General features: G+C 46.4%; 1 protein-coding gene across 4 annotated transcripts in view; it reads right to left on the bottom strand.

The window, feature by feature from the left end:
- The window catches only part of slc26a5 (solute carrier family 26 member 5), a 102,328-nt gene that overhangs the window by 22,347 nt on the left and 53,928 nt on the right, over positions 1–26,053 (bottom strand). For 3 of the 4 annotated variants that reach the window (XR_011934035.1, XM_072471314.1, XM_072471315.1), the window contains 2 exons: positions 21,497–21,574; positions 2,952–3,047 (listed from right to left, as the gene is read on the bottom strand). Coding sequence is in view for 3 of the 4 variants with exons in the window: in XM_072471314.1 (XP_072327415.1) it covers positions 2,952–3,047; positions 21,497–21,574 (174 nt within the window). In the remaining variant the exon portion in view is untranslated. Of the gene's footprint in view, positions 1–2,951; positions 3,048–20,042; positions 20,224–21,496; positions 21,575–26,053 lie in introns of those variants that run through there. The other variant, XM_072471316.1, reaches the window with a different exon arrangement.

Below are 26,053 nucleotides of genomic sequence, written 5' to 3'. Positions count from 1 at the left end.
AAGAGCTAGCCTAGGCACAGTGAATTAATTCCTTCTAACTAAAATATGATCAATAACGCTCATGGAATAAGGAAACATACACATCAGCACAAGAGCACATTCAAAAAGTTAGGAAAAAAATGTAAGTCATGTCCTGATTAACAGGATACTTAAGGCTGCACGGTGACGCAGTGGTTAGCATTGCTGCCTCACGGCGCTGAGGACCTGGATTTGATCCCGGCCCCGGGTCACTGTCCATGTGCAGTTGGCACATTCTCCCCGTGTCTGTGTGGGTCTCATCCCCACAACCCCAAGATGTGCAGGGTAAGTGGATTGGCCACGCTAAATTGCCCCTTAATTGGAAATTTTAAAAAAACACAGGGTACTTCAACAGTAAAGTTTTGATGGGTCAGTGGTGCATGGCAAAATATCCAGTATTTGGAACACACCATAATACCCCTGAAATGTATATGATACCATTTGCTATATGCATGCAGTCTTTAAACAACTAAATGAATTCAATTAAAATCAATAATGAAATTTGTGCATTGGAAGCATTCGAAGTGAAGACCATTGGCAAGCACTGAGGAAGGAAAATAGTTGCAAACAGAGGACCATTGCAGTAGTTTGGAATCAGGGCAGAATTCATGGGATCTCTGAAATCATTGCCCTTTCTAAAAAAAAAAGAAACATGTTTTTTAAGCTCAGCATATCGTGTTTAGCCTAGTTCTTATGCTCGAATCAGCACCTTTCAGGCATATAGTGCACAGCACAGAATGGATATCCAAATGCAGAAATGCCTCAAATTTCAGTGCATTAGACGACCACAATTGTTTCATGATCTTGCAGAAGCCTAGAAACATATAATTAAGCTATGTCTTTCTTCAGTTTAAAATAAAACAAGGGCTGCTTTTCAGCCATTTTACTCACCAGTTTACAATTAGTTTAGAAAAAATAGAAAATGTACAAAATAAAAGTTACAGTATATTCTAACAAAATCAGTAATAAAATATTAAGTTAACTTTGGTTAGATTGCAATATGGGTCAGTGGTTGATATCATTGATACATATAATATTATTTTTAATTTAATTTAAATTTAAAAAAATATATAAATTTAGGAGCACCCAATTATTTTTTTTTCCAATTAAGGGGAAATTTAGTGTAGGCAATCCACCTAACCTGCACATCTTTGGGTTGTGGGGGTGAAACCCACACTGACTTGGGAGAATGTGCAAACTCTACACAAAAAGGTACCTCACAAAAGGTTCAGTCACAAGGTAAGAGAACATGGTGTTGGAGGTAGTATATTGACATGGATAGAGAATTGGCTAATGGGCAGGAAACAGTGAGTGGGGATAAAGGGTTATTTTTCAGGTTGGTGACCTATAACCAGTGGGGTCCCACAGGGATCAGTGATGGGACTGCAACGGTTTACAACATATATTAATGACTTGAAGGGAGTGAATGGACTGTAGCCAATTTTGCAGACGACACAAAAATAGATGGAAAGGCAAGTTGCAAGAGGGTTGCAAGCAGTTTAGAGAGATATAGGTAGGTTAAGTAAGTGGGCAAAAAGTTGGCAAATGGAGCATAATGTGGGAAAATGTGAAGCTGTTCATTTTGGAAGGGATAACAAAAGGACAGAGTATTATTTAAAAGGAGAAAAACTACAGAAAGCTGCAACACAAAGGGCTATTTGTGCACAAAACACAGAAAGCTAGAATACAGGTACAGCAGGTAACCAGGAAGGCTAATGGAATGGTGGCCCTTATTTCAAGCGGGTTGGAGCATAAGAGTAGGGAAGTCTTACTGCAACGGTACACGGTACTGGTGAGATCACATCTGGATTACTATGATTACTGGATTGCTCCCCTTATTTAAGGAAAGATATTATTTCATTGGAGGCGGTTCAGAGATCTAGGGTGATCTTCAGTATGGAGGCATTGTCTTCTCAGCAAAAACTAAAAAGGTTGAGGCACTACTTATCGGAATTTAGAAGAATGAGAGGTGATCTCAGCATGAGAGGCGAGGGCAGCACGGTAGCATTGTGGACAGCACAATTGCTTCACAGCTTCAGGGTCCCAGGTTCGATTCCGGCTTGGGTCTGTGCAGAGTCTGCACATCCTCCCCGTGTGCGCGTGGGTTTCCTCCGGGTGCTCCGGTTTCCTTCCACAGTCCAAAGATGTGCAGGTTAGGTGGATTGGCCATGATAAATTGCCCTTAGTGTCCAAAATTGCCCTTAGTGTTGGGTGGGGTTACTGGGTTATGGGGATAGGGTGGAGGTGTTGACCTTGGGTAGGGTGCTCTTTCCGGGAGGCGGTGCAGACTCGATGGGCCGAATGGCCTCCTTCTGCATTCTAAATCCTATGAAAATCTCACTGAAACATTTAGGATTCTTAACGGACTTGACAGGGTAAATGCTTTGAGGATATTTTCCATCACGGGAGAGTCTAGGACGAGAGCAGAGTGTCAGAATAAAGGGGTACCAATTTAACACTGAGATGAGGAAGAATTTCTTCTCTCAGAGGGTTGAGTCTTTTTGGAACTCCTTGCTACAGAGAGCTGTGGGGGCAGAGTCCTTGTATATATGTACGGCTGAGATAAATAGATTCTTGATCAGGAAGGAAATCAAGGGTTACAGGAAAGAGCAGGAAAAGTGGACGTGACGAATGTAGGATCAGCCATGATCCTATTGAATGGCGGAACAAGCTCGAGGGGCGAACGGCCTACTCGGTTCCTATTTCTTATGGTCTTATGGTCATTACCTCTAAACTAGGCAATTTATCCACTGCTTCTTAATTTACTTGACTGTGGTTACTCTTTGCAATATTGATGATGTCCTGCAGAACAGGTGAAGGGCCAACACCTGTTTATCGGCATACTAAAACAAAATGCTCGAACTAATGTCCCTTGTTTTGATAGCTACAAAATAGAATACTTTCTATAGATCCTACATATATGCAGTACTTACAAGTTCAAATTTGCTGATTCGCCAGAGAAAAGGTATATCCCGGAACTGCTTAAGTATTCCTTTCAGGTTCACCATCACAATTGCAGCTAACACGGTCTACAAGAAATTATATTGTGCTTTAAATCAAAAAGGTTTGAGAATGCAGCAACCGAGTTTTACATTAAGCTAGAAACTCTCCTCTTCTCTATCATTCTCTCTTCCTTTAAGGCACTGGCTAAAACATAGCTTTTTGAAAAGCTGTCACCTGTCCAAATATCTCCTTATAAATCCCAGTGTTAAATTCTGGTATGATGACGGGGTTTGTGAAGCTCTTTGAGATGGTTACTACATAAATGTAAAGACACTTAATTGCAAGTTGTTGTTATGGTTATTTATTATTCTTGTTCCCTCCTTCTCTTTGCCCCATTCAGCACAAACATTTTTTCAGCCATTTAAGTTTCGAGAACTGTTACTCCCAATTTCAGTTTTTTAAATAATGGATTACCACTGAGCTTTGCTAGCTGTGGACTGTGGTACAAAATTGCTATTTTTTTTTTCTTTGCTGGGTGCATAATTTGCCTTCCGAAACACACATGTCAATCTTAACAGGAGACGAGATTGGCGAGATCTGAAATGGGCAATGCACCTGGAAGTTGGGAATGAAAAGACGCACTGATATTAAAATTGGAGGACAGCGAATCCACTGTCTGCAGGTTGGCACGGTTGCAGTGGTTAGCACTGTTGCTTCACAGCGGCAGGGTCCCAGGTTCGATTCTCGGCTGGGTCACTGTCTATGCAGAGTCTGCACGCTCTCCCAGTGTCTGCGTGGGTACCCTGTGGGTGCTCCGGTCTACTCTCACAAGTTCAGAAAGACGCGCTTGTTAGGTGAATTGGACATTTTGAATTCTCCTTCTGTGTACCCGAACAGGCGCCAGTGTGGCAACTAGGGGCCTTTCACAGTAACTTTGTTACAGTCTTAATGTAAGCCTACTTGTGACACTAAGAAAGATTATATGAATGGCATGCTCAAGCAGGATTTCTGCCAGCAGGTGGCCACTCAAGGGGTGGGATGGTGGTCAGAACATCATAAGCCCAAGGTCTCTTCATGCAGCATTATTGCTCGCCCAGTCCACAAAGGAAACAAAAATATTTAAAGAAACTTATCTTGCTCAGTCTGTTCTAGTCCTTTATCAAGCTCCTAAAAAGGAAGCCACCACTGCCCTCGACCAAGATCTTATGTTAATATTGCTGTTGGGCCCAGGTCAACTCATTGAAATACAATCTAGATCAGTGGTTTCCAACCTTTTCCTTTATGGGGACCACTGATCGTCATGAATAGTTCTTGCAGACCACCAAGTACGCAAGCCATTTTAAACATTTTTTACATAACCTACAGCTGACGTGATTCGAATTTGCATAAAATAGCGAGAGATATTAAAAAGTAGCTATTTCTAATACATAAATAGAAAATACTGGACAGTCACAGCAGGTCTGACAGCATCTGTGCAGAGAGAAACATAGAAAACAGGAGCACAAGGAGGCCATTCAGCCCTTCAAGCCTGCTCTGCCATTCGTCATGATTTTGGCTGATTATCCAACTCAATAGCTTAATGTCACTTTCCCCCCATATCCATTGATTACCTTCATCCTAAGTGCTATCTCTTTTTTAAAAAATTCCAATTAAGGGGAAATTTTGCACGGCCAACCCACCTACCCTGCACATCTTTGGGTTGTGGGGGTGAGACCCACGTAGACTAAAGGAGAATTTGAAAACTCCACACGGAGAGTGCTTTTTTTGAATTCCCTAGCCTGTTTCCCCAAGAGGTTGAACACTGGTCTTGAAGCAGGGCAGTCCTTACAACGATGCTACTCCCGCATTAGTGTTAGTGCTGGAATCTAACCCGGGTCCTCGGCACCGTGAGGCCGTAGTGCTAACCACTACACCACTGTAACACACCCCCCCAAGTGCTATATTAATTGCTTCTTGAAAACATACAATGTTTTGGCCTCAACGATTTCCTGTGGTAATGAATTACACAGGCTGATCACTCTCTGGGTGAAGAGACTTCTCATCTCTGTCCTATATGGGCTATCCCGTATCCTCAGACTGTGACCGCTGGTTCTGGACAGACCCACCATCTGGAACATCCTTCCTGCATCGACCCTGTTAGAATTTGATAGATTTCTATGAGATCCCCCACCTTATTCTTCTGAACTCAAGCGAATACAATCCCAACCGAATTAATCTCTTCTCATACGTCAGTCCCACCATCCCAGTAATCAGTCTGGTAAACCTTCGCTACACTCCCTGACAAAGATTCATCCAGACTTGAAACGTTAGCTCCCTTCTTTCACCACAGATGCTGTCATTGACTCAAACAGACTCAAAAACAGCTTCTTCCCTGCTGTTACCAGACTCCTAAATGACCCTCTTATGGACTGGCCTCATTAACACTACACCCAATGCCGGTGCTTATGTAGTTACATTGTATACCTTGTGTTGCCCTATTATGTATTTTCTTTTATTCGCTTTTCTTCCCATGTACTTAATGATCTGTTGAGCTGCTCTCAGAAAAATACTTTTCAGTGTACCTCGGTACACGTGACAATAAACAAATCCAATCCAATGATTATTTAGAAAAACAGTTTGATTAAATATAGTCAGCATGGCTTCTGGTGGCAGCTATGAAGGAGTAAGTCGCACATTTGGTGGCTCCCGCTCGGGTTGGACTTTTGGACCTTTCCGCCCGGCTTTTTAAAAATCGGACTTGATTTGAAAAATTGATGACCGAGGCAATTGTCAGACCTGCTGCAATTGCGCAGTACTTTCTGTTTTTGTTTCAGGTTCCAGTCTCAGCAGTAATTTGCTTTTAGCTATTTTTAATAGTTTATGATGCACACTCACAAATACATTGCACTCGTCACAACACGTTTATCTGAAATAGAACTACTAGGGGGAAACAGATGAATAACGCTTGCCCCCTAATGAAGGCTGATGTTGTTTAGCAGATGTCAAACACTGGATGTCAGGTACCTGGGGTGACAGTCTCAATCGGAGATCTGGTTTAATGTTAAGTTTATTCCAATATTTGGTCTTCAAGGGGACAAGCCCCGAAAATCCAGTTTCGCAAATGTGTTGTAGGAAAAGGCATCAGAAACTTTACTGCTTTGTGAGACAATTCTGGGTATTCCAAGACAACTTTAAGCCAAAAGTCAGTTAGGTGTTTCTGAGAGAAATCCAGCTTTAAAGCATGGTCACAAGACAATTCCACAAAGCTGTCTTGCTCTCTTGGTGTCAGGCCTGCACGGATGTCATCATCGAGGCTTGCAAAGGGATTTTGTGTCCAGTTGAACTTTGCACAGGGAACAAGGAAGTATTCGTGTGGATGTGCTTTCAAACTTTGCAGGTGTTTTCTGATGTCATGCTTCACACTTGTTTGGAAGCTGCATTTCTGCCTTGGAAAACGGGTCGTAATTTGACTGTTCAAGTCGTTTGGACCACAGCTCTACTTTCTTGATTACCGCTTATATTTTGTCCTGCACGTGAAAAATTGCCACAGATTTTCCATGAAGACTCAGATTGAGCCCATTTAAGTGAGCGAAAATATCTGCCCATTTGGCAAGACATTGCAAATCATTGAAGGATTGAAGAGTTCAAGTTTTGAGCAAAAAAAAAACTCACTTAAAAAGACGTGAGAGTATCTTTCCTCAGGAGAGCCAGTGGGTCTCGGCGTACAGAAGTAGTTGATGGTGAACACTACCCATCTAGTCACATAGAGCTGCAAATATTCACAAATTCAGTGGATGGGCCTTAACAATATTAAGAGATACGATTTATCGCCCAGTCCATCACACAAACCTGCCTCCCATCAATAACTCCATTTACACCTCCTGCTGCCTGGGGAAAGCGGGCAGCATAATCAAAGACCCCTCCTACCCGGCTTACTCACTCTTCCAACTTCTTCCATCAGGCAGGAGATACAGAAGTCTGAGAACGCGCACAAACAGACTCAAAAACAGCTTCTTCCCTGCTGTTACCAGACTCCTAAATGACCCTCTTATGGACTGGCCTCATTAACACTACACCCGATGCCGGTGCTTATGTAGTTACATTGTATACCTTGTGTTGCCCTATTATGTATTTTCTTTTATTCGCTTTTCTTCCCATGTACTTAATGATCTGTTGAGCTGCTCTCAGAAAAATACTTTTCAGTGTACCTCGGTACACGTGACAATAAACAAATCCAATCCAATGATTATTTAGAAAAACAGTTTGATTAAATATAGTCAGCATGGCTTCTGGTGGCAGCTATGAAGGAGTAAGTCGCACATTTGGTGGCTCCCGCTCGGGTTGGACTTTTGGACCTTTCCGCCCGGCTTTTTAAATCGGACTTGATTTGAAAAATTGATGACCGAGGCAATTGTGAACTGAATTCCCACGTCGGTGCATGGGGAGGAGGATTAGGAGTGCTCGCAAAGGCAGAAACAGAAGAACAGAGAAGGCTTGGGCTGAAGCTGCACCGGGAGGAAGCATGGCAGAGGATCAGACCTCTGGCTTGTCGACCCAGCGGTCAACGGAACAGTTGATGCAAGATATCCAGGAGGGCTTTGCCAAGCAGAAGCAGGACTGCTTGGACCCGATTATAGAGGCAATTTCACGGCTGGAACTTAGATTGGATGCCCAAGATCGGGCGATCCAGAAAGTAGAGAAGGGGTTGGCTGACCAGGAGGAACATCAAACAGCGGTGAGAGACCAGCAGAAAACGCTCCTGGAGAAGGTGGAGGACCTAGAGAACAGCTGCCGACGGCAGAGCTTGACGATCGTTGAGCTCCAGGAGGGATCCGAAGGAGCGGACGCTGGGGCATATATAGCGGCCATGTTCGAGAAGCTGCTGGGGGATGGGGCATGCCCCCGATCCTTGGAGGTGGACAGGGCTCACAAGAGCGCTTCTGAGGAAGCCGCGAATAGGAGACCCCCCCCCCCCCCCCCCCCGAGGGCAATGGTGGTGAGATTCCACAGATATCTGGATAAGGAGGGCGTTTTACAGTGGTCCAAGCAGACATGGAGCTGCAAATGGGACAACAGTATCCTGCGGATCTATCAAGACCTGAGTGCGGAGGTGGCCAGAAGAAGAGCGGGGTTTAATTAGATCACGTCGACCCTTTTCAAGAAAAAGGTGAAGTTCGGGCTGTTGTACCCGGCCCCCCTCTGGGTCACATACGAGGAACAACATTTTTATTTTGAGTCGCCTGAGGAAGCGCTGGACTTCGCGAAAAGGACTGGTGTCAGACTGAGAACTTTGATGTAGCGTTTATGTTTTTTTAAAAAGTTTCTTGTTTCTTGCTTTTTTGGATGTTATTTGTAATGCCTGCTGTATGGATCTGGGGCCAGCTGCAGAGCTGAGTGAGGTAAAGTTTGCATTTGCACTGTTGGGGGATGGAGGTGTGTTTGTTCAGATGCTGGATCTTTTGCTTAATCTTTTTTTTTTGAGTTCAACTTTTTTTTAAAATCTCTGTCGGACAACTGCGTTGGGATTGTTTTTCATTTGAATTGTATGTATGAGCGGGGGGGGGGGGGCATCAGGTGGGAGATTGTCTGCCGCCAGGGGCGAGGGCCACCAAGCTAGCTGGGCGTGGTGTTCGAGGCGGGAAGAATAGTTTCAGATGGGGGAGGCTGGTACATTATGGTCAGTGGGAAATTGGAGGGGGTGCAGGTGGTACTAGTAAACGTATACGCACCAAACTGGACGATGTGGAGTTTAAAAAGAGGAAGCTGGGGAAGATACCGGACCTGGATTCGCATAAGCTGGTCATGGGAGGGGACTTCAATACAGTTATTGACCCTGGTTTAGACCGGTCAAGCTCAAAATCAGGCAGGGTGCCATCAATAGTTAAGGAGCTAAAAGGGTTCATGGAGCAGATGGGGGGTGGACCCATGGAGATTTGGGCAGCCAGTAAAGGAGTTCTTCTACTCACACGTGCATAAACTGTACTCCCGGATTGATTTCTTTATTCGGAGCAGGGCTCTACTGATGGGTGTGGTGGACACGGGGTACTCGGCGATCACAATCTCATACCATGCTCCGCACTGGGTTGACCTACAGGTTAGTAAAGGCAGAATCAGCGCCTGCACTGGAGGATAGACATGGGGCTTTTAGCGGACGAGGTGGTGTGCGGGCGGTTGAGAAAATGTATTCAGAATTACCTGGAGGTCAATGACACAGGGGAAATTTCGGCAGCGGTGGTCTGGGAGGCATTGAAGGCGGTGGTTAGAGGGGAGCTGATCTCGACACTGGCCCACAGGGAGAAGGTAGACAGGTCAGAGATGGACTGACTGGTAAAGGAGATACTACAGATCGACAGGAGGTATGCGGAGACCCCAGAGGCAGGGCTTCTAAGGGAACGGCGGAGGCTACAGGCAGAGTTCGGCTTGTTAACCACAAGGAGGGCGGTGGAGCAGCTGAGAAAGGCGAGGGGGGCGATTTATGAACATGGAGAGAAGGCCAGCAGAACGCTTGCACAGCAGCTTAGAAAGAGGGAGGCAGCCAGGGAGATAAGGAAAATAAAGGATGGAGACGGGAACCTGGTGGGAGACTCAGCAGGGGTGAATAAGGTGTTTAAGGATTTTTATAGTAGGCTGTATGGGTCGGAACCCCCACCGGGGCCAGAGGGGATGAGGCATTTCCTAGGAGGGCTGAATTCACCAAAGATGGACGGGAGCTGGTAGAAGGGCTGGGAGCCCTGATCGGAATCGAAAAGATAGCGGAGGGTCTGAAGGCCTTGCAGTCGGGCAAAGCCCCGGGGACGGACGGGTACCCAGCGGAGTTCGAAAAAACGTTCGCTGGGATTTTGGGGCCACTGTTAATGAGGCAAGGGAGAGAGGGGTGCTTCTCCCGACGATGTCACAGGCCACTATCTCGCTGATTCTGAAGCGGGATAAAGATCCGGAGCTGTGTGGGTCCTACAGGCCTGAATGTGGATGCCAAACTGCTGGCCAAAATTTTGTCCTCTGGGATTGAAGACTGTGTTCCGGACGTGATTGGGGGGGGACCAATCGGGGTTCGTTAAGGGAAGGCAGTTGGTGTCCAATTAAGAAGATTGCTAAATGCGATCATGATGTCCCCAGAAGGTAGGGAGATGGAGGTAGTGGTCGCAATGTGGAGGTAGTGGTCGCAATGGATGCAGAGAAGGCTTTTGATGGAGTAGAATGGGAATATCTGTGGGAGGTACTGGGACGGTTCGGATTTCGACGGGGCTTTATTGACTGGGTCAGGCTCCTGTGGCGAGCGTACTGACGACATCAGACTATTTTAGGCTACATCGGGGGACGAGACAGGGATGCCCTCTCTCCCCACTGTTGTTCGCGCTAGCTATAGAGCCGCTTGCCAATTGCGTTGAGAGCCTCAAGGGGCTGGAAGGGGTTGGTCTGGGGTGGGGGTGGGGGAAGTGGAACACCGAGTCTCACTTTACACAGACTACCTGCTCCTGCATGTATCGGACCCAGTGGAGGGGATGGAAGAAATCATGAGGATTCTGGGGGAATTTGGCCGGTTTTCGGGGTGCAAACTAAATATGGGGAAAAGTGAGATGTTTGCGATCCAGGCAAGGGGACAGGAGAGGCGACTGGACGAACTGCCGTTTAGAGTGGTAGGGGGAAGTTTTAGGTATCTAGGCATCCAAGTGGCACGGGAATGGGAACGGTTACACAAACTTAATCTGGCCCGTCTGGTGGACGGTTTTCAGAGGTGGGACGCGCTCCCGTTGTCACTAGCTGGGAGGGTCCAGACGGTGAAGATGACGGTCCTTCCGAGATTCCTGTTCGTGTTCCAGTGTCTCCCCATCTTTATTCCACGGACCTTTTTTAAACGGGTTAACAAAGTTATCACGGGCTTTGTATGGGCGGGCAAGACCCCGCGAGTAAAAAAGGGGATGATTGAGCGGAGCTGGGGAAAAGGCGGGCTGGCGCTGCCAAACTTCAGTAACTATTATTGGGTGGCGAATATAGCCATGATCAGGAAGTGGGTGGTGGTGGGAGGGTCGTCATGGGAGCATATGGGGCAGCTTCATGTAAGGGCACCAGTTTGAGGGCGTTGATAACTGCGCCTCTGCTGTTGCCGCCGGCACGGTACTCCACCAGCTCCGTGGTGGTGGCCCTGAGAGTCTGGGGGCAATGGAGGAAGCATGTGGGAGTCCCCAATCTGCAATAACCACCGGTTTGCCCTGGGAAGGATGGACGGGGGGTTTCGGAGATGGCAGAGGGCAGGAATTGAGAGAATGGGGGATATGTTTATAGACGGGAGCTTTCCTAGCTTGAGGGAGTTGGAGGAGAAATTTGGATTGGTGAGGGGAAACAAATTTAGGTACCTGCAGGTGCGGGACACCCTACATAGACAGGTCTCAACCTTCCCGCTCCTACCACCAAGGGGGATTCAGGATAGGGTAGTTTCCAGAGTGGGGATGGGAGAAGGGAAGGTCTCCAACATCGAAAAGGAGCTCATGATGTCAGAGGACACGCAGACTGAAGAGCTGAAGCGCAAGTGGGAAGAGGAGTTAGGAGGAGAGATAGAGGATGGTCTCTGGGCGGATGTGTTGAGTAGAGTCAACGCATCCACAGCATGCGCCAGGCTCAGCCTGATACAGTTCAAGGTTGTTCACCGGGCTCACATGACAGTGGCCTGGATGAGCAGGTTCTTTGGTGTCGAAGATAGGTGGGCAAGGTGTGCGGAGGGGCCAGCGAACCATGTCCACATGTTTTGGTCATGCCCAAAGCTCAGGGGACTTTGGCAGGGGTTTGCAGACGTCATGTCCGCAGTGTTAAAAACAAGGGTGGCACCGAGTCTGGAGGTGGCGATTTTCGGGGTGTCGGAATATCCAGGACTCCAGGAGGAGAAAGAGACAGACGTTCTGGCCTTTGCTTCCCTGGTAGCCCGGAGACGGATATTATTAGCTTGGAGAAACTCAAAGCCCCCGAAGTCGGAGACCTGGCTTACTGACATGGCTAGCTTTCTCTGTTTGGAGAAAATCAAGTTCGCCTTGAGAGGGTCACAGTTAGGGTTCGCCTGGAGATGGCAACCATTCGTCGACTTCTTTGCAGAAAATTAATCGTCAGCAGAAGAGGAGGGTTAGTTTAGTTCAGAGTAGGGGGTTAATAAAGGTCGGACCTGTAAGGGAGGAAGCAGGCTTTTTGCACTATAGACTTATGTATATTGTTTATTTTGTCATTGTTGTAAAACCAAAAATACCTCAATAAACAGTAATGGACTCGCCAACACTAGGGGCATTCAAATGGTCATTGGATAGACATATGGACAATAAGGGAATAGTATAGATGGGCTTCAGAGTGGTTTCACAGGTCGGCGCAACATCGAGGGCCGAAGGGCCTGTACTGCGCTGTAATGTTCTATGTTCTAAAAATTTTTTATTTTATTTTTTATTTTTTAAAGATAGTCAGCATGCCTCACAAGCCTCATTAAATTCTTTGAGGATGTGACGAGACACATTGATGAAGATTCGGCAGCGGATGTGGTGTATATGGATTTCAGTAAGGCATTTCATAAGGTTCCCCATGGTAGGCTCATTCAGAAAGTTAGGGGGCATGGGATACAGAGAAATTTGGCTGTCTGGATACAGAATTGGCTGGCCGAAAGAAGACAGTGAGTGGTAGTGGATGGAAAGTATTCCGCCTGGAGGTCGATGACCAGTGGTGTCCTGCAGGGATCTGTTCTGGGACCTCTGTTCTTTGTGATTTTTATAAATGTCTTGCATGAGGAAGTGGAAGGGTGGGTTAGTTAGTTTGCCGATGACACGAAGGTTGGGGGAGTTGTAGATAGTGTTGAGGGTTGTTGCAGGTTACAACAGGACATTGACAGGATGTAGAGCTGGGCTGAGAAGTGGCAGATGGAGTTCAACCTGGATAAATGTGAAGTGATTCATTTTGGAAGGGAGAATTTGAATGCTGAATACAGGGTTAAAGGCAAGATTCTTGGAAGTGTGGCAGAACAGAGAGATCTTGGGGTCCACGTACATAAATCCCTCAAAGTTGCCACCCAGGTTGATAGGGTTGTTAAGAAGGAGGGTTGTTAAGAAGGCGCAGTGTGTTGGCTTTCATTGACAGGGGGATTGAGTTTAAGAGCCGCGAGGTTTTGCTGCAGCTTTATAAAACTCTAGTTAGACCACACTTGGAATATTGTGTCCAGTTCTGGTCGGCTCATTACAGGAAGGATGTGGATGCTTTGGAGAGGGTACAGAGGAGATTTACTAGGATGCTGTCTGGACTGGAGGGCATGTCTTATGAAGAAAGATTGAGGGAGCTAGGGCTTTTCTCACTGGAGCGAAGAAGGAAGAGAGGTGACTTGATGGAGGTGTACAAAGTGATGAGTGGCATGGATGGAGTGGATAGCCAGATACTTTTCTCCAGGGCGGAAATGGCTGTCACGAGGGGACATAATTTTAAGGTGATTGGAGGAAGGTATAGGGGAGATGTCAGAGGAAGGTTCTTTACACAGAGGTGGTGGAGTCTGAGTCATTAGGGACATTTAAGCGACTCTTGGACAGGCACATGGACAGCAGTAAATTGAAGAGTGTAGGTTAGGTTGACCTTAGATTAGAATAAATAGTCGGCACAACATCGTGGACCAAAGGGCCTGTATTGTGCTATACTGTTCTATGTTCTAATATTAACTGTTTTTTTTTTTAATAATATTTTATTGAAAATTTTTGGTCAACCAACACAGTACATTGTGCATCCTTTACACAACATTATAACAATACAGATAATAATGACCTTTTTTATTTAAACAAGAACAAAAGAAAACAACAACAAATAAATAAATATTAAATAACAAAAATAAAAACGAGCCCTAATTGGCAACTGCCTTGTCTCAGGCCCCCCCCCCCCCCCCCCCCCAAGTCCTGGGCTGCTGCTGCTGCCTTCTTTTTTCCCCCATCTATCTTTCCGCAAGATATTCGACGAACGGTTGCCACCGCCTGGTAAACCCTTGAGCCGACCCCCTTAGGACGAACTTAATCCGCTCTAACTTTATGAACCCCGCCATATCATTTATCCAGGTCTCCACCCCCGGGGGCTTGGCTTCTTTCCACATTAGCAATATCCTGCGCCGGGCTACTAGGGACGCAAAGGCCAAAACATCGGCCTCTCTCGCCTCCTGCACTCCCGGCTCTTGTGCAACCCCAAATATAGCCAACCCCCAGCTTGGTTCGACCCGGACTCCTACTACTTTCGAAAGCACCTTTGTCACCCCCATCCAAAACCCCTGTAGTGCCGGGCATGACCAAAACATATGGGTATGATTCGCTGGGCTTCTCGAGCACCTCGCACACCTATCCTCCACCCCAAAAAATTTACTGAGCCGTGTTCCAGTCATATGTGCCCTGTGTAATACCTTAAACTTAATCAGGCTTAGCCTGGCGCACGAGGACGACGAGTTTACCCTGTTTAGGGCATCTGCCCACAGCCCCTCCTCGATCTCCTCCCCTAGCTCTTCTTCCCATTTCCCTTTTAGTTCGTCCACCATAGTCTCCCCTTCATCCCTCATTTCCCTATATATATCCGACACCTTACCGTCCCCCACCCATTTCTTCGAGATGACTCTGTCGTGCACCTCTTGTGTCGGGAGCTGCGGGAATTCCCTCACCTGTTGCCTCGCAAAAGCCCTCAATTGCATGTACCTGAATGCATTCCCTTGGGGCAACCCATATTTCTCAGTCAGCGCTCCCAGACTCGCGAACTTCCCATCCACAAATAGATCTTTCAATTGCGTTATACCTGCTCTTTGCCACATTCCATATCCCCCATCCATTCCCCCCGGGGCAAACCTGTGGTTGTTTCTTATCGGGGACCCCCTCAATGCTCCGGTCTTTCCCCTATGTCGTCTCCACTGTCCCCAAATCTTCAGTGTAGCTACCACCACCGGACTCGTGGTATAGTTCCTTGGTGAGAACGGCAATGGGGCTGTCACCATAGCCTGCAGGCTGGTCCCCCTACAGGACGCCCTCTCTAATCTCTTCCACGCCGCTCCTTCCTCCTCTCCCATCCACTTACTCACCATTGAAATATTAGCGGCCCAATAATACTCACTTAGGCTCGGTAGTGCCAGCCCCCCCCCTATCCCTACTACGCTGTAAGAATCCCTTCCTCACTCTCGGAGTCTTCCCGGCCCAAACAAAACCCATGATACTCTTTTCTATCCTTTTGAAAAAAGCCTTCGTGATCACCACCGGGAGGCACTGAAACACAAAGAGGAATCTCGGGAGGACCACCATCTTAACCGCCTGCACCCTCCCTGCCATTGACAATGCTACCATATCCCATCTCTTGAAATCTTCCTCCATCTGTTCCACCAACCGCGTCAAATTTAGCCTGTGCAATGTGCCCCAATTCTTAGCTATCTGGATCCCCAGGTAACGAAAGTCTCTTGTTACCTTCCTCAACGGTAGGTCTTCTATTTCTCTACTCTGCTCCCCTGGATGCACCACAAACAGCTCACTCTTCCCCATGTTCAATTTATACCCTGAAAAATCCCCAAACTCCCCAAGTATCCGCATTATTTCTGGCATCCCCTCCGCTGGATCCGCCACATATAGTAGCAGATCATCCGCATATAAAGATACCCGGTGTTCTTCTCCTCCCCTAAGTATTCCCCTCCATCTCTTGGAACCTCTCAGCGCTATCGCCAGGGGCTCAATCGCCAGTGCAAACAGTAATGGGGACAGAGGACATCCCTGCCTTGTCCCTCTATGGAGCCGAAAATATGCCGATCCCCGTCCATTCGTGACCACACTCGCCACTGGGGCCCTATACAACAGCTGCACCCATCTAACATATCCCTCTCCAAACCCAAATCTCCTCAACACCTCCCACAGATAATCCCATTCCACTCTATCAAATGCTTTCTCGGCATCCATCGCCACTACTATCTCCGTTTCACCCTCTGGTGGGGCCATCATCATTACCCCTAACAGCCTCCGTATATTCGTGTTCAGCTGTCTCCCCTTCACAAACCCAGTTTGGTCCTCATGAACCACCCCCGGGACACATTCCTCTATTCTCATTGCCATTACCTTGGCCAGGACCTTGGCATCCACATTGAGGAGGGAAATTGGTCTGTAGGACCCGCATTGTAGCGGATCCTTTTCCTTCTTTAAGAGAAGCGATATCGTTGCTTCTGACATAGTCGGGGGCAGTTGTCCCCTTTCCTTTGCCTCGTTAAAGGTCCTCGTCAGTAGCGGGGCGAGCAAGTCCAAATATTTTCTGTAAAATTCAACTGGGAATCCGTCCGGACCCGGGGCCTTTCCCGTCTGCATGTTCCTAATTCCTTTCACCACTTCTTCTACCGTGATCTGTGCTCCCAGTCCCACCCTTTCCTGCTCTTCCACCTTGGGAATTTCCAGCCGATCCAAAAAATCCATCATTCTCTCCCTCCCATCCGGGGGTTGAGCTTCATGCAATTTTTTATAAAATGTCTTGAACACTTCGTTCACTCTCTCCGCTCCCCGCTCCGTCTCTCCTTCCTCGTCCCTCACCCCCCCTATTTCCCTCGCTGCTCCCCTTTTCCTCAATTGGTGTGCCAGCAATCTGCTCGCCTTCTCTCCATATTCATACTGTACACCCTGCGCCTTCCTCCATTGTGCCTCTGCAGTGCCTGTAGTCAGCAAGTCAAATTCCACATGCAGCCTTTGCCTTTCCCTGTACAGTCCCTCCTCCGGTGCTTCCGCATATTGTCTATCCACCCTCAAAAGTTCTTGCAGCAACCGCTCCCGTTCCTTACTCTCCTGCTTCCCTTTATGTGTCCTTATTGATATCAGCTCCCCCCTAACCACCGCCTTCAACGCCTCCCAGACCACTCCCACCTGAACCTCCCCATTGTCATTGAGTTCCAAGTACTTTTCAATGCATCCCCTCACCCTTAGGCACACCCCCTCATCCGCCATTAGTCCCATGTCCATTCTCCAGGGTGGGCGCCCTCTTGTTTCCTCCCCTATCTCCAAGTCTACCCAGTGTGGGGCATGATCCGAAATGGCTATAGCCGTATATTCCGTTCCCCTCACCCTCGGGATCAATGCCCTACCCAACACAAAAAAGTCTATGCGTGAATAGACTTTATGGACATAGGAGAAAAACGAGAACTCCTTACTCCTAGGTCTACTGAATCTCCACGGGTCCACCCCTCCCATCTGCTCCATAAAATCCTTAAGCACCTTGGCTGCTGCCGGCCTCCTACCAGTCCTGGACTTCGACCTATCCAGCCTTGGTTCCAACACCGTGTTAAAGTCTCCCCCCATTATCAGCTTTCCGGTCTCTCGGTCTGGGATGCGTCCTAGCATTCGCCTCATAAAGTTGGCATCGTCCCAGTTCGGGGCATACACGTTTACCAAAACCACCATCTCTCCCTGTAATTTGCCACTCACCATCACGTATCTGCCCCCGTTATCCGCCACCATAGTCTTCGCCTCGAACATTACCCGCTTCCCCACTAATATAGCCACCCCCCTGTTTTTCGCATCCAGCCCCGAATGGAACACCTGCCCCACCCATCCTTTGCGCAACCTAACCTGGTCTATCAGTTTCAGGTGCGTTTCCTGTAGCATAACCACATCTGCTTTAAGTTTCTTAAGGTGTGCGAGTACTCGTGCCCTCTTTATCGGCCCGTTAAGCCCCCTCACGTTCCACGTGATCAGCCGAGTTGGGGGGCTTCCCACCCCCCCCCCCCCCTTGCCGGTTAGCCATCATCTTTTTCCAGCTTCTCACCCAGTTCCCACGCAGCTGTATCTCTCCCAGACGGTGCCCCCCCGCCCATCCTTTCCCGTACCCACTCCCCCCTTTCCCCAGCAGCAGCAACCCAGTAATTTCCCCCTCTCCCCCCCCCCCCCTGCTAGACCCCCCGCTAGCGTAATTACTCCCCCCATGTTGCTCCCAGAAGTCAGCAAACTCTGGCTGACCTCGGCTTCCCCCCGTGATCACGGCTCGCACCGTGCGACGCCCCCTCCTTCCTGCTTCTCTATTCCCGCCATAATTATCATAGCGCGGGAACCAAGCCCGCGCCTCTCCCTCGGCCCCGCCTCCCATGGCCAACGCCCCATCTCCTCTCCCTCCCCACCTCCCCCCATCACCACCTGTGGGAGAAAGAAAAGTTACCATACCGCAGGATTAAAACATAAAACCCCTCTTCGCCCCCCCCCCCCCATTCGCCCCACCACTTTGTCCAAACGTTCATTTTCATAATCCAATCATTCCAATTTTTCTTCTACAATAAAAGTCCACGCTTCATCCGCCGTTTCAAAGTAGTGGTGCCTCCCTTGATATGTGACCCACAGTCTTGCCGGTTGCAGCATTCCAAATTTTATCTTCTTTTTGTGAAGTACCGCTTTGGCCCGATTAAAGCTCGCCCTCCTTCTCGCCACCTCCGCACTCCAATCTTGATAAACGCGGATCACCGCGTTCTCCCATTTACTACACCGAGTTTTCTTCGCCCATCTAAGGACCATTTCTCTATCCTTAAAACGGAGGAATCTCACCACTATGGCTCTGGGAGTTTCTCCTGCTCTCGATCCTCGCACCATAACTCGGTATGCTCCCTCCACCTCCAACGGACCCGTTGGGGCCTCTGCTCCCATTAACGAGTGCAGCATCGTGCTCACATATGCCCCGACGTCCGCCCCCTCCACACCTTCAGGAAGGCCAAGAATCCTCAAGTTGTTCCTCCTTGCGTTGTTTTCCAGTGCCTCCAACCTCTCCACAGATCGTTTCTGGTGTGCCTCCTGTATCTCCGACTTCACCACCAGGCCCTGTATATCGTTCTCATTCTCTGCTGCTTTCGCCTTCACGACCCGAAGCTCCTGCTCCTGGGTCTTTTGTTCCTCTTTCAGCCCTTCAATCGCCTGTAATATCGGGGCCAACAACTCTTTCTTCATTTCCTTTTTTATCTCCTCCACGCAGCGTTTCAAGAACTCTTGTTGTTCAGGGCCCCATATGAAACTGCCACCTTCCGACGCCATCTTGGTTTCTGCTTGCCTTCCTTGCCGTTGTTCCAAAGGATCCGCTGCAATCCGGCCACTTTCCTCTCCTTTTTCCATCCGTGTCCAGGGGGAACACCCTTCTGGTTTACCGCACGGTGTTTTTAGCCGTTAAAATTGCCGTTGGGGCTCCTATCAAGAGCCCAAAAGTCCGTTCCACCGGGAGCTGCCGAAACGTGCGACTCAGCTGGTCATCGCCGCACCCGGAAGTCAATATTAACTGTTTTAACCACTTTCGCCAAAACGGTCATGATGAGATTAGCAGTCATTTTCTTTGCAGCTAATGGCTCCCTAAGGATGCTGCAGTGAATGAATGTTGCTAGAGGAATCACTGCACTCGTCCGCCCAACAGCCACATGTGCATTGGCCTAACATGTGCCATCTCCTACACATTTTACCCAATCAATCCCATTTTGAAATATGAAAGTGTTCAACATGCCAAAATAGCCTTTGCAATTGAGTATGTGGCCAACAATTTACAAAAGAGAAAGCCTCCATTTATCTCTCCATCGTGTTCATACCGTACATAAATGAGCAGGTTTGAAAGGTTTGCAATGTCCAGTGATACATCCAATTGAAGTGCATAAAATTGACTTGCTTGTATTCTAGCTGATTATTCACGTTTCAATGAGTCGTTGAACTGTGTCACCCGACAATGAAATTATGTTAATTTTCTTCCAGGCCTTCTTTCCCAACATAACACCCACCATCACCTTAGCCGTTGGCAGTATCAACTCCTCCCCAATTGTGTGCAGCTTCCTTGTCTTTACTATAAGCAGAGCTACCCGATATGAGGCCTCCACCATCTTAGAATTATCACTGCCAGTAGATGTGCATTCTATAATTTTCTTGCTATTCTGAGATTCTTTGAGCTTGCTTTCAAAAAATTCAATCAGCTTGAATATGTATTCGCCATGTCTATTCTCAAGATGACGGCGAAGATTAGCAAGCTTTAAGCTTTCATTCGATAGAGCTTCATAACACAGGGTAATGGTAATGGTTCATTTTCAGTGCTTGCGCAAGTAAATACCAGTTCTAAGTATTTATTGTTGTATTTTCTCTGCACTTTTTTCGCTTACTTTTTTTGTGGTGAGTTTCATTTGATGATGCCTCATGGTCATTTTGACCATCTGTCTGTTTTCTCTTCAGGCACTGATCCATTCTAACTTTGGCGGCGTCTCTCAGTTTTCTCCCTCTTTTATGATGTTTCTCTTTCACAGGATGCACTATTGGAAGTCCTTGCAGTTGGAAATCAGTTTTGCTGTAGAAACCCTTGAAAAGTTACTTTGATTTTGATTTTGCCTGTTAGGTCCTAACTAACTGTTGCATGCGCAGAAGGGGGCAGGGCCTTGCAGTGACATCATACAAAAGCACCACACTATTAATATAATACTGAAAATAATTGTGAACATAATTTTACAAGGATTAGCATGCTATATATGAGGTACTCCTTATTTTTTCTGCAGACATTTTTTTCTACAACGGACGCACGGACCACCTGTAGTACCCTCACGGATCACCAGTAGTCTGCAAACCACAGATTGGGAACCACTGATCTACACATATAAAGAAAGATCCTGTCAGCTTTGGGCAAATGTCCTGTCTGCTTTCTATTTTAAATTGCAATCAGCAAGAAAGTCATGGTAAATGGGTAGATTTCCCAATCTATTTTAACTCCTTTCCCCATGTGGATGGGATTAAAATTCCCCACCATATGTCAAGTATCATAAAATGCTTGCATATTTTCTCAATGCTAAAATATCAAATCATGCACTGTGATATCAAACAGGTGTAGAATCTCAGAATTCCTACAGCATAGGAGGCTACCATTCATGTCTACACAAGTTCTCCATGGTAGCAATTTAACTTGTCATATTCCACCTTCACCCCATAATCTGCACAATTTTTATTTTCAGATAACAATCCTATTCCCTCTAATGCCTTGATTGAACCCACCTTCCTGACTCAGGTAGCGCATTCCAGATCTTAACTACTTGCTGCATAAAAGACTTTCATCTCACCATTGCTTCTTTTGCCCTCATGTTCTTGATCGTTCCATCAGTGGAAATATTTTTTCTCTACCTACTCTGTCCAGACCCTTCATGATTTTGAATAACTCAACCAAATCTTCTCTAAACCCTCTTGAGCATGGAAACCTTTCCGAATAACTTTAAATCAGCACTACTGGAATGAGGAGGAATTTAATTAAAGTTCCTGCTGGAGATAATTAACTCTTGTCAAAGGTACATGCACAAAAAGAATAGGATCAGACTCAGCAATTTTGCTGGTAGCAGTCAAATCACCTGCCAACATTTGTTGCGAGTGCATACACGTGAATGGTAGCTATACAGACACAGTGCTGGACAGCAACAAGTGTTCCTGCAGCCATTCTGTTGAGTCAAGGCATTCAGAAGAAAGGAATAAATTTTGAAGGAGAGAGAACAGATTTTCTTTCTAAATATAAATTGGATATTTTAGCAATGTTACAAATATAACACTACAAAGGATAAAGAACATTCTAAGCTTAGACATACCTGAGGTAAAGGTTCGAAGAGAAAACCAAGAGCAACAATGACTAACAACACAACCACGGCAGATAATCCTCCAGCAATCTACAAAAAATAAAATAAAGCAATTTTAACCCACAGGAAATAATGTATTTTTCTCTCTCTCGCTCTCCATCACCAATCTGGGTTCAAAATGCTTAGTTGTGTGATTGCCTTCTAAGACTCAAAAAGCACCACACATAAACAGCTACTAGAAAGCAAACAAGAATAATCTCAAATAACTCCCTTTCACAGAGCGACAAAGAAATCAAAAGAAAATAAAGGTTATTGTGAAGTACAAACAGGTCAGGGTTGGTGTTTATATGTGAATTTACAAGCATTAAAAATAGAATTTCAGATTGTCAAGGCACTAATTAGAATAAAGGCCGATAATGTTATAGCCGAAATGAAATGTCCACACTTGGGAAGTAGTATGGTCAAACAATAGTACATTTTAAATACAAGATTGAAGAAATATAGGGTTGGATTGTTCCGCTCCATGCGCAGGAAGAACGCCACGGACAAGATGCCGACAATGGAAAAATCCATTGGCTTCGGGTGGAATTCTCCGGTCGCTGGGCGAATGCGGCTGGAGAATCCCAGCCATAGACTACATGCATTAGAAGCAAGGATGGTTTTGTTACTTATTTCCTCAAACTGCAGTATTAAGAGTGAAAATGACTGAAGAAAGGGACACAATACATGGTCTCAAAAGGAAAGGAAGCACGAAAGCTTAGGACAGCCAATAGACGGCCTGAAAACGATCACCAATGGAAATAGCTAGGACACATAAAAGAACACGCGAGGAAGAAATGGGGATCACTTATGAAATGAGGAAGCATCTTTGACAGACAAAAAGGAAAAGGTGGTGGGGTTGCATTGCTGGTTAAAGAGGAAATTAACGCGATAGTGAGGAAGGATATTAACTCAGATGATGTGCAATCTGTATGAGTAGAGCTGAGAAACACCTAAGGGGCAAAACGTTAGTGGGGTTTGTATATTGATCCCCAAGTTGTAGTGGTGATGTTGGGAATGGCATTAAACAGGGGATTAGAGATGCAGGCAATAAAGGAATATCTGCAATTATGGTTGACTTTAATTTGCATATAGATTGGGCAAATTTAATCAGTCACAATACCTTTGAGGAGGAATTCTTGGAGTGTATACAGGATGGTTTTCTGGACCATTGCATTGAGGAATTAACTACAGAACAGGCCATCCTAGACTGGGTACTGTGTAATGAGAACAGAATCATTGGCAATCTAGTTGTGCGATACCTCTTGGGGATGAGGCACCATAATATGATAAAATTCTTCAACAAGATGGAGAGTGACATAGTTGATTAAGGCTAGGGTCCTGAATCTAAATAAAGGAAACTATGATGGTATGAGCCGCGAGTTGGTTATGGTGGATACTGGAACGTTACTTAAAGGAATGATGGTGGATAGGCAATGGCAAACATTTAAAGAATGCATGGATGAACTGCAGCAATTGTTCATTCCTGTCTGGTACAAAAATGAAATGGGAAAGGTGGGAAAACCATAGCTTACAAGGGGAATTAGAAATAGTATTAGATCCAAGGAATAAGCATACAAATTGGCCAGAAAAAACAGCAGACCTAAGGATTAGGAGCAGTTTAGAATTCAGCAAAGTAGGACAAAGGGATTGATTAAGATGAGGAAAATAGAGTAAGAGAGTAAGCTTGTGAGGAACATAAAAACTGACTGCAAAAGCTTCTATTGGTATGTAAAGAAAAAAAGATTGGTAAAGACAAATGTAGGTTCCTTACAATCAGAAACAGGGGAATTTATAATGGGTAAGCAAAAATATAGCTTACCAACTAAAGGCATACTTTGGTCCTGTCTACACAAAGGAGGCCACAAATAATGTACCGGGAATGTTAGGGAACACAGGGTTTAGCGAGAAGAAAGAACTGAAGGAAATCATGTCAGTAGGATAATGGTGTTAGGGAAATTGATGGGATTCTGAGAGTTTTGAGGCACAATGTATGGCATTGGAAACTATTTTCAAACATGGAGACATAGAACATAGAAAATACAGCACAGAACAGGCCCTTCGGCCCACGATGTTGTGCCGAACCTTTGTCCTAGATTAATCATAGATTATCATTGAATTTACAGTGCAGAAGGAGGCCATTTGGCCCCCCGAGTCTGCACCGGCTCTTGGAAAGAGCACCCCACCCAAACTCAACACCTCCACCCAACACCAAGGGCAATTTTGGACACTAAGGGCAATTTATCATGGCCAATCCACCTACCCTGCACATCTTTGGACTGTGGGAGGAAACCGGAGCACCCGGAGGAAACCCACGCAGACACGGGGAGGACGTGCAGACTTCGCACAGACAGTGACCCAAGCCGGAATCGAACCTGGGACCCTGGAGCTGTGAAGCAATTGTGCTATCCACAATGCTACCGTGCTGCCCTTAAGAACAAATAAATCTACTCTATATCGTTTTACCGTAATCCATGTACCTATCTAATAGCTGCTTGAAGGTCCCTAATGTTTCCGACTCAACTACTTCCACAGGCAGTGCATTCCATGCCCCCACTACTCTCTGGGTAAAGAACCTACCTCTGATATCCCTCCTATATCTTCCACCTTTCACCTTAAATTTATGTCCCCTTGTAATGGTTTGTTCCACCCGGGGAAAAAGTCTCTGACTGTCTACTCTATCTATTCCCCTAATCATCTTATAAACCTCTATCAAGTCGCCCCTCATCCTTCTCCGTTCTAATGAGAAAAGGCCTAGCACCCTCAACCTTGCCTCGTAAGACCTACTCTCCATTCCAGGTAACATCCTGGTAAATCTTCTTTGCACCTTTTCCAAAGCTTCCACATCCTTCCTAAAATGAGGTGACCAGAACTATATACACTACTCCAAATGTGGCCTTACCAAAGTTTTGTACAGCTGCATCATCACCTCACGGCTCTTAAATTCAATCCCTCTGTTAATGAACGCGAGCACACCATAGGCCTTCTTCACAGCTCTATCCACTGGAGTGGCAACTTTCAAAGATGTATGAACGTAGACCCCAAGATCTCTCTGCTCCTCCACTTTGCCAAGAACTCTACCGTTAACCCTGTATTCCGCATTCATATTTGTCCTTCCAAAATGGACAACCTCACACTTTTCAGGGTTAAACTCCATCTGCCACTTCTCAGCCCAGCTCTGCATCCTATCTATGTCTCTTTGCAGCAGACAACAGCCCTCTTTACTATCCACAACTCCACCAATCTTCGTATCGTCTGCAAATTTACTGACCCACCCTTCAACTCCCTCATCCAAGTCATTAATGAAAATCACAAACAGCAGAGGACCCAGAGCTGATCCCTGCGGTACGCCACTGGTAACTGGGATCCAGGCTGAATATTTGCCATCCACCACCACTCTCTGACTTCTATCGGTTAGCCAGTTCGTTATCCAACTGGCCAAATTTCCCACTATCCCATGCCTCCTTACTTTCTGCAGAAGCCTACCATGGGGAACCTTATCAAATGCCTTACTAAAATCCATGTACACTACATCCACTGCTTTACCTTCATCCACATGCTTGGTCACCTCCTCAAAGAATTCAAAAAGATTTGTAAGGCAAGACCTACCCCTCACAAATCCGTGCTGACTATCCCAAATCAAGCAGTGTCTTTCCAGATGCTCAGAAATCCTATCCTTCAGTACCCTTTCCATTACTTTGCCTACCACCAAAGTCAGACTAACTGGCCTGTAATTCCCAGGGTTATCCCTAGTCCCTTTTTTGAACAGGGGCACGACATTCGCCACTCTCCAATCCCCTGGTACCACCCCTGTTGACAGTGAGGACGAAAAGATCATTGCCAACGGCTCTGCAATTTCATCTCTTGCTTCCCATAGAATCCTTGGATATATCCCGTCAGGCCCGGGGGGCTTGTCTATCTTCAAGTTTTTCAAAATGCCCAACACATCTTCCTTCTGAACAAGTATTTCCTCGAGCTTACCAGTCTGTTTCACACTGTCCTCTCCAACAATATCGCCCCTCTCATTTGTAAATACAGAAGAAAAGTACTCGTTCAAGACCTCTCCTATCTCTTCAGACTCAATACACAATCTCCCGCTACTGTCCTTGATCGGACCTACCCTCGCTCTAGTCATTCTCATATTTCTCACATATGTGTAAAAGGCCTTGGGGTTTTCCTTGATCCTACCCGCCAAAGATTGTTCATGCCCTCTCTTAGCTCTCCTAATCCCTTTCTTCAGTTCCCTCCTGGCTATCTTGTATCCCTCCAATGCCCTGTCTGAACCTTGTTTCCTCAGCCTTACACAAGTCTCCTTTTTCCTCTTAACAAGACATTCAACCTCTCTTGTCAACCATGGTTCCCTCACTCGACCATCTCTTCCCTGCCTGACAGGGACATACATATCGACGACACGTAGTACCTGTTCCTTGAACAAGTTCCACATTTCACTTGTGTCCTTCCCTGACAGCATATGTTCCCAACTTATGCACTTCAATTCTTGTCTGACAACATTGTATTTACCCTTCCCCC

The sequence above is a fragment of the Scyliorhinus torazame genome, chromosome 13 (assembly GCF_047496885.1).
Source record: "Scyliorhinus torazame isolate Kashiwa2021f chromosome 13, sScyTor2.1, whole genome shotgun sequence".
In the NCBI taxonomy this organism is placed as follows: Eukaryota; Metazoa; Chordata; class Chondrichthyes; order Carcharhiniformes; family Scyliorhinidae; genus Scyliorhinus; species Scyliorhinus torazame.
The sequence above is the reverse complement of the archived record's forward strand: the minus strand, read 5'-3'. Positions and strand labels throughout refer to the sequence as shown.